Here is a 14,951-nt window from a genome sequence, read left to right as displayed (position 1 = left end):
CAGGCTCCCCTGTCCCTGAGATTCTCCAGGCATGAAGCAAGAATACTGGAATGGGTTGCCATTTCCTTCTCCTGGGGATCTTCCTGACCCAGGAATTGAACCCAGGTCTCCTGCATTGCAGGCAGATTGTCTCACAACTGAGCTATAAGGGAAGTCCTTAGTCACATAAGAGGCTTTTTTCTTTAAGCCCAGGAACTGATAATTACAACAAACAACTCAGTTTAAACTCTGTACTGAGGGTTATATAACAACAATGTATCCTGCTTGAGGGCAGTTCTCCCTTCCTGAAAACCTTGGGGCCAATCCTGTTGTCTTAAAATGTAAATTATGGGAGGGGGGTCTAACAAGATCTTTACAACCTAAACACAATCTTTTGATTTATTGTAATTACTAATTTAAAAAGTATCTAACTCCCTTGCTAACACTAGAGAGGGGGGCACTCCCCATTCCCTTCTGATGTCTACTTCAGAAGCTTTCTCTGTGCTTTTCATACTTTAATAAAACTCTGCTACATAAAAGCGCTTGAGAGATCACGCCTGGTTTCTGGTCCCTAAGCTAAATCTTTTTCTTTGGAAATCACGAGTCTGAGACCCTTCACTGGAAGCTATCAGTAGTCTGGGGGAGAAGCACCCTCACCGAGACTACTCCCTGCCTCAGTGGACCCCAAGGAAGAAAAGTTAAGGGGACAGAACCCTGGTCTGTGGTAATAATAAGACCAGCCCCCAACGCCCCAGGGCACATGGCCCTTCCAGCATTCCGATCTCTCCCTTGGCCTAGGCGCTGCTGACCACCCACCCGGTCCCTACCTGAAGCCGGGGATACATCTGCACCCACAGTTCCCATGGCACTGGTGGGTGGGGGTCGGGCACGGCTCTGCTGAGATGAAGAAGAGAAAAGAGATCCCCCATCAGAGTTCCTGGGGTGGCCTCAGCAATTTCACCCACAGGTCTCCCACACCACCCCTGGCCCCTGGCTCCCTCTTTCAACCCCAGGGCAAGGCCCTGACAGCACCCAGATGCCCAGCCTCACTGAGCTCCCCTTTTCTCAGATGCTGGATGGTGGTGCTGAACCTCAGTCCAGTCCTGCAGGCAGGGCTGGTGTAGGCGAGGGGGAAGGAGAGGGTCTGGCCCGGGGAGCAGGGGGCCCAGGACAGGCATCGGGCAAGGCAGGTAGTGGTGGTGGAAACCCAGAGGGCCCTCCTCCTGCGGTTCCGTCTCTTCCTCCTGTTGACCCTCCAAGGAGAGCTGGGGGTTGTGCAAATGGAAGGGGACACAGTGTCAGACTCCCTGCCCCTGCTCCTGTCTGCACTGCGCTCAGTCTCTTCAGTCGTGTCCGACTCCTTGCAACCCCGTGGACTGTGGTCCGCCAGGGTTATCTGTCCAGGGATTCCCCAGGCAAGAATATGGAAGGGGTTGCCATTCGCTCTTCTGGGGGATCTTCCTACCGAGTGATCGAACCCCAGACTCCTGCATCTCCTGCATCGGCAGGTGGACTCTTTACCACTCGGCCACCGGGAAAGCCCTGTCTTGGTCTCAGACACATACTCATTTGTGTCTTTCCTAAGCCAGGACTTTCAGTGGCAGGTGCTGAGGGGCAGGCCTGTGAGAGCAAAACCTCTGCTTGTGGGTGAGCCCAGCTGGCTGCCTAGCACCAGCTCTGAAACTCTGCCTCATGGTACAAAGCTACTCTGCCAGGGGAGGGTTTTTTTAATTGTTAGGTGAAGTGGCAGATGTGAAAAGGTCTCAGAACACAATCGTTCTTAGTTGTAAGTAGAAGAGTTTGGTGGTTGGGGATTCGTATACAGGGAAGACCCTGCTCCCTGATGTTGACAAGCCTCCTGCAGGGGTTCAGTGGGCGGCTCATCCTGGATCTGTCTCATTCATCCAAGGCTCCCAGGAGCACAGAAGCCACACATCAAAAAAAAAAAGAAAAAGAAAAAAAAAGTGCAGAGGGAATTTCCTGGTGGTCCAGTGATGAGTAGCAGTTTCCCTGCTGTGACCCGAGCTTACTTCCTGGTTGAGGAACTAAGATCCCCACCAGGGGATCTTCGGCTTGTGTGGACTCAACTGTATTGGTCCCTTGAATGCATGCGTGCATGCTCAGTCACGTCTGACTATTTGGGACCCCATGCACTATACCCCGCCAGACTCCTCTGTCCTTGGGATTTCCCAGGCAAGAACACTGGAGTGGGGTGTCTTTTCATTCTCCAGGGGATCTTCCTGACTCAGGAATCGGCTCCCACAATGGCAGGCGGATCCTTAAACAATGAGCCACCTGGGAAGCCTGGGTATATATTTACCCGGGCTTAAAACAAGAGGTAATAAACAGAAAGTGATGTTAGTGTGAGGTCAGAGCTGAGACAGGAAGCACGTGACTTCTGAGAAGGGAAATCAGTCAAAAACCAGGCAACACTTGTTGAACCAGCAGCAGCCCAGGGAACAACGGCTGCTGGAAGCTGGACCTCAGCCACCCTGTTTATCCACCACAGTATCACCCGTTTGCTGATACAGGTAAGGTGATGCTCCCTGCTTCCCTCCTGGAAGAGTGGAAAGGGCTTGGGATAGATTGTCAATCAACACTTGAGTTCTTGTTCTTTTTCTCCCTCTCTCCCCATAAGCCCAGGGGCTGCAGTTGCTACAAAATTTCCTCCGGCTCCTTGGTCATTGCATGAGGAGCTCAGCCAGCCATCTCTCGAGTCCAACAGCCTATTGCTTTGTGGTTATTTTCTCTTTTTGTCCTTTCTCTTCCTCTCCTGCTCTGTCAACCACACAAGAACTGCTGTGACCCCAGCTTAATTCCTGGTTGAAGAACTAAGATCCCCAACCAGGGGATCTTCAGCTTGTGTGGCCTATTGCTTTGTGGTTATATCCTGTTTTTGTCCTTTCTCTTCCTCCCCTGCTCTGTCAACCACACAACGCTCTTAGAAGCCTGGGGCTGCCTTCCCACCATGGCCCACGTGGGTCCAGGTCATCTGGACTGAGCTCAGAGCTGATGCTTAGGGGACAAGTATAGTCCCCAGCCTCTTGGGGTCACACCCAAGGTTCCTGATGAATCCCATTCAATGAAGTCCTACCTGGTTAGAAGGGACTTTCCTACCCTGTGGCTCATAGTCTCAAGGAGCCTCTTCTTTCTAGATATGTGGGAATTTATCTTTTCCCTTTGTATTCTTTTGTGAAATTTACTATGTGACACATAATGAACACATCTATGTAACATGCATGTGTATTGCACAGTAAGATAATGTAACGATCAGCCCTGAACCCAACACTCAACCCAAGGATGAACTACCACTAAACTTTCCATCTACCTACTGTGCTACTCACCTCCCACCCAGACATAAATAACCACCCTCCCAAAGTCTGTTTTTATTGTTCTCTTGATTCTTTCTTTAATTTAGTGCTTTATCACATATGCATTTATTTTCATTTGATGTAATAGTTCTATAACATAAACTGTGTGCCAGCTACTGTTTTGAATACTTGTTAATATTGTCATTTAATTAGTTTAATCTATACACCATTCCCATAAGGAATGTGTTATGGTTAATCCCATTTTACAGAAGAGAAAACTGAGGCACACAGAGATTAAAGCAACTTGCCCAGGGTCATACAGATAGTAAGCAGGGGACAGGTCTTCTGGTTCTTAGGCAAGAGTTTCTCTAGGGCATATATCTAAGGGTGGAATTGTGGGTTATAGGGAATGGCACTATTCAGCATTAGGAGATAATGCCTGATTATTTCTCAGAGAACCAAAATACACTCTCACCAGCAATATACGAGTTCCTATTGACCCACAGCCTCTCCAACAATTGGTCTTGTCGACTTTCTTAACTTCTGCCAATCTAGTAGATATAAAGTGGTTCCTCAATGTGGTTTTAATTTCCCTTGCTCCGAGACATTTTGTTTTCTTTGAAATGTTCATCATGTCTTTAATATACTCAAAATTCTCAGTTGTTTTTTCTAGCAGTGGTGATCTTGAGGTCTCGCTTAGGAAATCCTCCCTTGCCCCAAGGACATAAACATACTCTCCTATAGTTTTTATGGATTTCCCTGGTGGCTCAGCAGGTAAAGAATTTGCCTGCAACACAGGAGCCACTGCAGGAGCCAAGGGCTTGACCCCTGGGTCAGGAAGATCTCCTGAAGTAGGAAATGGCAACCCACTCCAGTATTCTCGCCTGGGAAATCCCATGGACAGTGGAGCCTGGCTGTCTACCGTCCACTGGGTCACAGAGTTGGACACGACTGAGTGACTAAGTATATATTTTCTTATAAAAGTTTTTAAAGTGTTCTTTTACATGTAAATCTTTAAATTAGATAGAATTGATTTCTTCATTCCGGGTGAGGAATGAAGGGATACATCCCTCCCAATGAAGGGAGCAATGTAGGGATGAGGGATACGTTTCCCATCCTTTTTCTCCACATAGTTGACCAGTTGATCAAGCATCATTCATTTTTATCTCCTTCTCCACCCAGTGATGTCCAGGGCCATGTTTGTCAGGTATGAGTTTCACACAAGACTATTTCTGGGCACTTTACCGTTCCACTGGTTAATTTGCCTACATCTACACTAAAATTATATTTTATAGTAAGTCTTCATATCTAGTAGCGCAAATCCCCTCATTTTATTCTTCTTTAGGGGTGTCTTGGTCCTTTTGTTCTTTCCATTATAAGGTTTAGAATCATCTTTTGTTTTCCATGAAATCCCTTATTGGGATCTATTAGAATTGCATTAAATCTATAGGAAGAAAATTGTCCTCATTATAATATTGAATCCCTTAGTCACGAACATGGGCGGGTTCTACATTTATTTAAATTGTGTTCAATGTCTTTCAATTGTGTTTTAGAACTTTCTGACTTTAAGTCTTATATTCTGCTATCTTTTTGTTTCTGTATATGTATCACTTCTATCTTTTTGCTGCTGTAATATAGTGTGCTTTTAAAATTACTTTTCTTTCCTGGATGCTCTGTGCAACATGCAGAACTTCCCTGACCAGGGATCAAACCTGTGGCCCCTGGAGTGTAAGTGCAGAGTCTTAACCACTGGACCACCAGGGAAGTCCTAAATTACATTTTTGTATGTTCCTGTTCTATACAAAAGCAATTTCTTTTTGGATATTGATCTTACAGCTAGCTGTCTTGCTAGAATCTCTGATTATTTTGAATCATTCATTTGAATGTTCTATCTAGGCAACCACATCATATGAAAAAACTGATAATTTTGCTCTTTTCCCATCCCTAGTCCTTTAATTTCTTTTTCTTGTCTTACTATATTGTCTAGGACATCTGGTAAAAATGTCAACATAGAAGCAAAGATAGTGGGCATCCTTGTTTGGGTCCAGATTTTAAAGGAATTACTCCAAAGATGTACTCATTAAAAAGATGATACAGATGTTAAAAAAATAATAGTACACATGCAAACTTTTTCTAAGTTTCCTTTATCATGTTAAGGATATTTCCTTCTAGTCTGCTAAGAGGTTTTATCATGAAAGAATATTGAATGTCATCATTTTTTTTCTAGATCTGTTAAGATGATCATATGTTTTTTCTTCTTAAATCTGTAACATAAGATTTTAGTTTGGACTCCTTCAGAGTAGAGCCTGCAACAAGGACTTCAGTTCAGGTAGATTACTGAATTATTGAGGCCAAGAAGTAGGGATTGAAGGAAGAAGACTGAACCAGGGGAGAGAAAGCCAATAGAAGATGCATAACTGGTGTTGCAGGTGTAAGCAAAGGGAGTTCAAGCCTTTCAGAATCTCTGATAGGTCTACAGGATGCTGGCTAGAACTGCCTCCCCAAAAGAAAGAGGCTGGACCATGTTTCTCCTAGCTCTTGGCCTCTCCTTGGTTGAGGGTTTCATGTTAGGGAACTTGACACTCCTAGGCTTCTAAGAAACACTAACAGGTATCTAAGTGATTCCTAAAGCATTGAAGAAGACCCTGAGGCAAAAAGGCAAAAAGGAAACATGGTATAAACTTGAGGTGAGGTCATGGAACAAAAGGTGAGTCTCAGGTTGCAGGAAATTTTCTGCTGTAAATATAGAGGATTTCAGAGCAGGGCAGAAGTATCGTGACATAAAGCACCAAAGTTTACTATTCCCAACAATAATAAATGACATTTGCAGCTGTCTCTTCTATCATGCGACCAGCTTTTCATAGCTAAGCCTAACTTGGATATGATGTCTAATATTTTTAACACATGGCTAGATTTGGTCTGTTTGTGTTTTTATTTTGCATTTGTATTCACGAGTGACACTGGCTTCTAATTTTTCTATTTCATCCTATTCTTGTCTCATTTTGGCATTAAGGTTCCACTGGCCTCTTAGACAGCGTGTTCCTGCTATTTTCATTCTCAGAGAGAGTTTTTGTAAGATTAAAATTATCCCTACTTAAACTTCTGTAATGCTATCTAGACTTGATATTTCCTTTGTGGGGAGATTTCAAATTACGGATGTAATTTCTATAAGAGTTGTAGAACTGTTCAGGCTTTTTATTTCTTCTTTAATCAAGTTAGGTACTTTTTGCGTGTCTGCAAAGCGTCGGACACGACTGAGCAACTGAACTGAACTGACTTTTTCTAAGACTTATTCTACTTGGTTTCATATTTCTTGGCATAAATGATTTATAAGTTTTTAATTTTTGTAAGTTTTGAATTTTTAAGCTCATTGAAGATTTGCAATGTTGTGTAAATTAAATTTTCATTTATGGTAAAATACACCTAACACAAAATACACCACATAACTCTTTTTCAATGTACATTTGGTTGGGTTACATTCACATTGTTTCACGATGGATCTCAAAACTTAATTTTATCTCACAAAACTGAAAGTCTATACCCATTAAACAAAGAACTCACCATTTCCCCCTGCCCCCAGGCCCTGGCAACCACTGTTCTGCTTTCTGTTTCTATGAATCTATAGTCTTCTTCTTTTGTGAATTGCAAGATACATTACTTTATATTTTTAGACTGGCTTATAATATACAGTATTATGTAACCTTCAGGTGTTCTACACAGGGGTTTGGTATTTGCCTACATTATGCAGTTATCACCACAGCAAGTCTAGTGTCCACCTGCTTCCATACAAAGTTATTCCAGTATTACTGACCATATTCCTCATGCTGTGTTACATCCCTGTGGCTTACTCTGTAATTGGTGCTTTGCCCCTCTTAATCCCATTCATCTATTTTGGACCCTGCTCGGCCCCTTCGCCTCCAGCAACCACTCCTTTATTCTCTATATGTAGGAGCCTGGCTTTGGTTTTGTCTGTTTTGTTTTTCAGATTCTGCATATGTGTGAGATCACATGGTGTTTGTCTTTCTCTGTCTGAGTCACTGCACTTGGCATAATACCCTCTAGGTCTGTCCATGTTGTCGAAAATGGCAAGACTTCATTCTTTATGGCTGAATAATATTCCGTTGTGTATTATACCAAACCCATCTTTACTCATGCATCTATGGATGAACATTCAGGAGGCTTTCACACGTTGGCTACTGGAAATGATGCCACAGTGGACAGTGGTGCACATGTATGTCCTCGAATTAGTGCTTTTGTTTTCTCCAGGAGGATACCCAGAAGTGAAATGGCTGGATCATACGGCAGTTCTATTTCTAATTTTTGAGGCACCTCTACACATTTCTCCACAGCAGTTGCACCAATTTACAATCCCACCAGGAGGACACGAGGGCTCCCCTTTCTCCACACCCTTGCCAATGTTTTTATTTGTTGTCTTTGATGATAACCATTCTGACAGTGGTGGGGTGATGTCTCATTGTGGCTTTGATGTGCCTTTCCCTCCTGATGAATGATGTTGAGCATCTTTTCATGTTTGCTTCAGTATTCATAATAGAGAGATGTTGTATTAAAATTTCTTGCTATGATGATGGTTTTATCTCTTTGTTGTTCCTTCAAGCTAAGTGCTTACAAGTTTACAACAATTGTGATTTCTGTATGAATTGACCGTTTAATCTAGGTACTCATTGTATCCCTAATAAATATTTTTTTGTCTTAAAATTCCTTCTTCTTTGATATGAATAAACCTTTCCCGGCTTTTCTTTTGGTTAGCTTTTGCCTGGTATATCTTTTTTCATTCCACCATTCCACACTCTTACTCATTAGATGTGTCTCATAAACAATGTAGAACTGGGTTTTGTGTTTAAATATCTTTTAAAGTGTAATCTGAGGAACGTCCCTGGTGGTCCAGTGGCTAAGACTTCCAGCTCCAATGCATGGGGCCTGGGTTCCATCCCTGGTCAGGGAACTAGATCCCGCATGCCAGAACTAAGACTTGGTGCAGCCAAGTAAATACATATTTTACAAATGTAATTCGAGATAAACATTTAGAAATGACTGAGTAAACGTCTTCCTCTAAACCTGCTAAAAATTGAGTTTAAAAACCTGCAGTTTATTTTTGGCTATGCCAGGCACATATGGAACGCCCATATGGAATGTTACTTCCCCAGACCAGGGATCAAACACTTGGAAGCAGAGTCTTAACAACTGGACCGCCAGAGAAGTCATAAAAGCCTGCATTTGCAACAACCATCCATGGCTGACAAGCATCCTGACCCAGAAGGCTGCCCTCCAGGGTGGTGTGTTTGAGCTATTTTTCTGTCGTTGTTCCGTCTCTAAGTCGTGTCGACTCTTTCAACCCCATGGACTGTAACACACCAGCTCCTCTGGCCTCTACTACCCCCATTTTTTTTAGTAGACTTCTTTTTAGAAGAGCAGTTTAAGGCTTAGAGCAAAACTTAGGGGAAGTAGAGACTTGCCACATACCTCCTGTCCCCACACATGCACAGCCTCTCCTGTTACCAACATCCCCCACCAGAGTGGTCCATTTCTCATGACTGATGAGCCTGCATTGACACGTCATTATCACCCAAGGATCATAGTTGACATTACGGTTCAGTCTTGGTGTGTACATTCTGTGGGTTTGGGCAAGTGTGTTCTGACACATATGCACCATTGTAGTAGCAAACAGAGCAGCTTCTCCATCCTAAAGTCCTCTCTGCTCTTTCAGTCCATGTCTCCCTCCCTTTAATCCTGGCAACCACCAATTCTCCAACCAAACACTCCTCATTCCTAAATTCTCACCGCCGTTCCATCACCTAATATCGTTGTGATTTAGGCAAGTTATTAATTCACCTGAGCCCTGAACTTCCTCAGATGCACAATCAACATTGCTAGATTTGGTGTGATAATGAGACGATATATTAAACCTTAAATTAGTCCCTAACAGAGAATTGGCATCAGTGAAATGTTGGTTTCCTTTTCCTTCCTCCTTGAATTAGTAACGTGAAATCACATTTAGCTAAGAAAACAGACAAGAAAGTGCCTGGGGACCGTGTGCATCACCAGAAATCTAAAAGGGGAGGGGCAGAGGACAGGGGAGAATGTCCAGCTATTGCCTCCCAAACCTTCTATCCAACTTGGAAAATCCCTCCCTTGTTGACACCAAAAAAGTGTCCTGTGGGATTCAGGGCTCTCCAGATTTGGGGCTTGTAGCGGTAAATGCCCCGTGTGCACACGCATCACACACACATGAGCCCCGTGTGCCCGCCTCACCCCTGATGGCAGCGTGCCAGGAGGACTAGGTATGTCCCGCTTATCAGCTGACTCCTGGCTTCCTCTGCCCAGCTTCTTGCAGACCTGTGGCCCTGGGAGCTGGCCTTCCATGTGGCCTCCCCAAGATCACTCAGATAATGAGAGGAAATACAGTCATCAGCTTCCAGAAGGCTGGGGGTTCAGGACTGCAACTGCAAGTCCTCCCCGCTGCCTGCCTGACCGGAGCCCTTCACCTCTCTGCAGGCAGTCCTCAGCTGTTCCCTGTGAGCCTGCAGACGCCACCCAAGATGTCCCCTTTTGGTGGCTGGGGAATGCTCGCAGCCTTTCTGGCTATGCTCTGCTGCCGAGGTGAGCCTGGGGGTCCAGACTGGGTGTGTTCCCGCCAGAGGTTAGGGCACCTGTTCCCCTGGTGCTGTGTGGAGAAGGGGGTCCTGGTCCAGAAGTCGCTGAGGCTTTGAGCACAGCGGCTGCCCACCACGGGTGCGGGATGCTATGCAAGCCTGGTTTCCCCATGACTCCATGACCCAGGGTAGCAGATGGGGGACCTGGCCTTCACACTTTGGGTTGAACAGGCCCCATAACTTCAGGGTGTGTGGATGTGGCAGGTCGTGGAGACTGATGGGAGACCAAGGAGGCTGGGGCTCAAGGGAAAGTAAGGGAACGACCCAGCGGGTCTTCAGGGGCGGCCCAGTGGACCGTAGAGGTCAGTGGAGGGCATCGTCTTCTGCTGACCATCAAAGTGCAAACAAAGCCCCTTCTGGGTGGCCCAGGGGACAGGGAAGGAGAATGCCTCCAGGTGTGAGCACTCTGTTTTGGAAAACCTGTCAGGTGCCTTCATGACGACCATGCAGGAAAGGGATTACTAGCCCATTTGACAGATGGAGAAACTGAGGCTCAGAAAAGGAAAGCACTTTGCCCAAGGCCACAGAGCTGGCAAACTCGGGATTCAAAGGCAGCTCTCTCTCTCTCCCTAGAGAACCTTTCTCTTTCCCCAGCTGAGGGCTAGATGTGGACATGTGGGTGTGGTGGGAACACAGGACAGAGCACAGGCCCAGCTGGCCGAGATCAGTTCCGATTCTTGGCCTTCTTCCTCACTGGGCTCCAGCCATCCTGTTGTCTTCTCCACCAGGATTTTGGCGCTGCTGGTTTTCTGCCCTAGCAGACACTGGCAGATAAGCTCCCCCATTTCCTTCCTCCTTTCCTCAAATGTCACTGTTTCCATGAAACCTGTCCCGAGCACAGTATTTAACGCAGCAGCCCCACCCCACTCCCTATTTCCTGTCTGGGGCGCTACCCACCAATTGACAGCCTGGCTAGTTCGCTTGTTGGTTACTCTGTGTCCTTCCCAGCAGCAGGAGCTCCACAAGGGCAACCTTTGAATTTCTTCAGTCTCTGATGGCTCCCCAGAGCCTAGAACAGTGCCTGCTACACAGCTAGTATTCCACAAGGATTTGCAGAAGAGAGGGAAGGAGTGAGGGAGGAGCTGAACTCATGGACATGGGGCCTGAGGGGACACGATCCACTCCAGGTCAGGGAGGCCTTCAGAGCAGGGGTAATTTGGCTGGGGGGCGAGTTCGAATATAATCTCAATGGGGATAGAAGATGTGCATGAGGAAGACTCACCTGGAGGGGACAAGCTGGAAGAGCAGTCAGGGGCAGGGAGACAGCTAGGGAGCATCCCCCTTGGTCTAGACGAGAGGCAGTAATGTCTGAACAGAGGGAGGAGCAGAAGGGACCCATTGATGAGACTGCGCATCGTGGGCAGCCCCGCCAGGCAGGGCAGTGGGGGTGTCCGCTGAGCAGTTTTCTGTCCTTCCAGGGTCTAATGAGAAGGTGTTCGAGGGCCCAGAGCACCTGATGGTGGGGTTTGGAGAGTTTCAAGTGATTAATTGCACTGCCAGTTGTACGGACCCCAAGAAACTTGTTCTAGAGACACACCTAAACAAGACTCTCCTGGACAGCCAGGCTCAGTGGAAGCTGTTCAGGGTCTACAACATCTCCAAGGATGAGCAGCTCCTGTGCAGTTTCACCTGCGCCGGCAAGCAGGAGACGAAAGTTTTCAACATCACCGTGTTCTGTGAGTGTCGCCCACGGGGCCCTGCTCCCCGAGGCCGGAGCCTGTGTCTGCAAACCCACAACGAGCTGCTCTGTCACTGCTCCTGGGCACTCTCCTATGGCCTGCACCTCCCTGGGCTTCTGGATCCAGGCACAGGCTCAGAATCTGCTCACACCCTCCCCTGGCCTCCTCGAACCCTGCCAGCAACTGGGATTTTGAGATTTGCTCAGAAGCAGACAATCCAAGCAGGTTTAGACAAACCTAAAAGTTGTTTCCCTCTGTCTCCTCCCAGCTGGGGAGCACCCCCATCACCAGAACACCCCACATGCCCTGACAAGCAACAGGGACTGCATCAGGAGGGCTGGCACACTCTCCAGTAACCCATTCACCTCCTGGAGAGAAGGTCGTGGTCTTATCTTCCCCTGAGGGCCCTTTCCACAGTTAAGACCTGGCACAACCAAAGAAATAACTCTTGGATTTAAAAAAAAAAAAAAAAGAAACCCAGGGAACCATGGAGTTTAATATCTAAGGGATAGCAATAGTTTTAAACCTGATCCTGAAAACCAAGGCAGCTCTGACTCTTGCCTCTGCCCCTGAACACCCTCACAATTCATGGCCCAATTCCAGTGAGTACTCCCTTCTAAGTCTCTCTCAACAAAACCATCCAGCTGTTTCATTTTTGAAATTTCTATTGAGTTTATGGAGAGGAAAGAGACACAGCCAAAACTTTTATCTTTCTAGTTGACTGAACTGATTCTGAACCTTTTCTCTGGAGACACCAGGACACCTCCATTCTTGTCCATCAGGTCCCTGAAACTACCACCCAGGACATCGTTCACCCTGAACTGCTTCCTCCGTCCAGCCCCAGCCCACTTCCTGAGAACACCGTGGTCACAGGGGATGGTCTGGGCTGGGTGGGGCCTGCCCGAGCTGCACCCCCATCCTGAGCAGACCTCCCTTCCGCTTTCCTGCAGACCCTCCAAAGCAAGTGCTGCTGACGCTGTCGCACACCTCAGTGGCCGTAGGGACACTGTTCACCATCGAGTGCATGGTCCCCGCCGTGGCACCCCTCGAAGGCCTCACTGTCACCCTGCTCCGTGGTACTGAGATTTTGTACAATCAGACCTTTGTGGGGACAGCACGTTTCCCCCAAGATGCCGTGGTCACCCACCACACCACAGCTCACAGGGAAGACGGCCACCATAACTTCTCGTGCGAGGCCAAGATGGACCTGCGCTCTCGTGGCGGTGGCCTTGTCCACAGAGTCTCAGATCCCCAGAGGCTTGAAGTCAAAGGTGAGGGGGAGCCCACGGATCAGGAGGGGGGACATTCGGTTTCAGCCCTTCAGGGGAAGAAAACGCCTTCGCCCCACTCTCTGCCAGCTCAGGGGAAGCACTCGGGGAAACGGCACTTGATCCCTGGGGTTACCCGGAGCTCCTGGCGAGTTCCTAGCTTGGACCCTGACTAGTTGCTTGGTCATGAGTGAGCTGGGTGACCTTAACCAAGTCAAGCTCGTCTCTCTGGCCTTGACCCCGCTCTGCAATGATTAATTTGACCTGACTGACCCCTAAGGTCCCCTGGAGTTCTGCTTCTGTGACCCTAGATGTCAAGATCCTCTGTGTCTTCAGAGAGTTTGGCCAAAGCTCCCTCATCTCTGCTCAGGGAGGGGCTTGGCCTGGACCACGCCGCAGTGCAGACCGTGAGGTCTGGCAGCGCAGGGCAAGGGGACCATCTGAGTCCATCTGCCCTCACGGTCTCACAGAGGCCGGCTGGTGGCCCGGACCCCGTCCTCTTTCCGTCCAGTGATAACACCATTTGCCACTCATCCCTGCAATGCAGAGTGACAGCAGGCTGCCCAGGATTGGGTGGGTGGGTGACGGGTAGACAGCTACCCCTCTGGAGCCTGGCACCTGGGACTGGAGGACTTCTGTGACCTCTACCCCTTCTTTCCCCAGAGCCCGTGCCCAACAACCAGATGGTGACCATCATCACCATTGTGATAATGCTGCTGATCTTGTTTGTGACATTCGTCCTCCTGTGCAGGCACCGACTGCGCACGAGTAACACCTGAGTGCAAGCCGCTTAGAAGAGGCTGAGACGGAGCCACCAGGCACAGCCCCTATGAGCAGCGTGGCCACTGTCATGGCGGCCGCTGGAACTCAGTGTGGCTCCTTAGGGTGCGGTCCAGGCCTGGCTGAGGGACCATGTGAAGCAGCCTGAATACAAACACCTGGACTTAGCCCCGTGCCTTCGTGTCGCCTCCTGGGAATGGCCAGGAGGGGGAGCCACCAGGCCTGGCTGAACTTCTGTCTCCAAATGTCTCCTCAGCCTCCCTCCACCCTCTCTTTCAGAGGCCTTCCTGAGCCCCAGCAAACCCAGGCCCTGGTGTGCCCCCAGGCCGACCTGCCCGGGCACCAGGCACCCATCTTATGGGACCCTGAGTGACTCCCTGAGGGAGGGTGGGGAGACCCGCCCTGGCCCAGGGGGACAGAGAGACACTCCGTTCCCACGTGGCCCTCCAGGACACGGCTCTGACTTCTCTCTTCTGCCAACAGAGCCTGCATCCAGGGGTGAGTGTGGGGGCCCCAGTGGCTTGGCTCCGGGATCCTCCCGCCAGGCCTCCCCCGCCACTCTGGGCCTTCTGAGAGCCATGGAAACGAAAGCTGTCCTCGCCTCTTACCTCCAGTTCTGTTATTGGGCCAAATGGAGACCCCGCGGCCCTGGTCATCCAGAGACAGGGGAAGGGGAGGAGGTCGAGGGAGGGCTCCGTCTCCCAGGCCTCTGCCAGCCGGGGCAGTGATCAATGGGACAGGGTTGGCCTTTCACGTGGCTTCTGGGGCCTGGACGGGGCTCTAAGGGGTTCTCACCTGGATCAGAGATCAGGTTGGTTCAAGGTCTCCGTGTGGTGGAGACGGGACTCATCCACTCTGGGGAGATGGCCTGGTTGGTGGATAGGGGGTAAGAAGGGTTGGCAGGTGTAGAAAGGGGTTGTTAGGCACGAGAGGGACACGGGGGCTCCAGGGCTGTTTGCAGCTCCATGATGAAGCTGGTGTGGGCTCCAGGGTTGATGTCTGTTCTCATATCATGAGGCTCTCAGCATCATAGTAGTGAGTCAATTCCTAGGCAGGTCGATAAGAAGTCTGGGGTCCCCAAGGAGGAGGTGAAAGGGGTCTGGAATTCTCAAGGAGGAGGAAAGAACAAACATCTCTTTTTCTCTCCATTCCTTAGCCTTAGTCACATGCTATGGGTGGTTTAGTCGCTAAGTCGTGTCTGACTCTTGCGACCCCAGGGACTGTAGCCCGCCAGGCTCCTCTGTCCCTGACAGTCTCCAGGCA

At 48.5% G+C, this 14,951-nt stretch overlaps 1 protein-coding gene and 1 non-coding gene across 3 annotated transcripts; one reads left to right on the top strand and one right to left on the bottom strand.

Moving 5' to 3' along the window:
* Positions 1-4,981: 4,981 nt before the first annotated feature.
* Positions 4,982-5,054, bottom strand: TRNAV-UAC (transfer RNA valine (anticodon UAC)). The gene has a single exon. It is a non-coding gene; the product is annotated as a tRNA-Val (tRNA).
* A 2,945-nt stretch (positions 5,055-7,999) lies between these two features.
* On the top strand, positions 8,000-14,295 carry LOC133232645 (intercellular adhesion molecule 2-like). Of its 2 annotated transcripts, none has more exons than XM_061392361.1 (5): positions 8,000-8,584; positions 9,633-9,908; positions 11,380-11,637; positions 12,591-12,911; positions 13,660-14,295. In XM_061392361.1, the coding sequence occupies exons 1-5, from the start codon at positions 8,410-8,412 to the stop codon at positions 13,710-13,712; spliced, it is 1,083 nt and encodes a 360-aa protein (XP_061248345.1). In that variant the 5' UTR covers positions 8,000-8,409; the 3' UTR covers positions 13,713-14,295. The 2 variants fall into 2 exon arrangements, with proteins under 2 accessions (XP_061248345.1, XP_061248344.1); XM_061392360.1 differs by having other exon boundaries at positions 8,005-8,584; positions 13,572-14,295.
* The last annotated feature ends 656 nt before the right edge of the window (positions 14,296-14,951 follow it).

This window comes from Bos javanicus, chromosome 19 (genome assembly GCF_032452875.1).
Source record: "Bos javanicus breed banteng chromosome 19, ARS-OSU_banteng_1.0, whole genome shotgun sequence".
Taxonomy (NCBI): Eukaryota; Metazoa; Chordata; class Mammalia; order Artiodactyla; family Bovidae; genus Bos; species Bos javanicus.
Note: the sequence above shows the minus strand (reverse complement) of the source record. Positions and strands in the feature narration are given on the sequence as shown.

What these genes read in the sequence shown, in the direction of transcription:
- LOC133232645 (XM_061392360.1), top strand. Translation starts at nt 8,410, where the DNA reads ATGCCAGGCACATATGGAACGCCCATATGGAATGTTACTTCCCCAGAC. An exon ending in TTTCAACATCACCGTGTTCT is followed by an intron (nt 11,638 to 12,590) that starts GTGAGTGTCGCC and finishes GCTTTCCTGCAG; the next exon opens with ACCCTCCAAAGCAAGTGCTG. An exon ending in CCAGAGGCTTGAAGTCAAAG is followed by an intron (nt 12,912 to 13,571) that starts GTGAGGGGGAGC and finishes TTCTTTCCCCAG; the next exon opens with AGCCCGTGCCCAACAACCAG.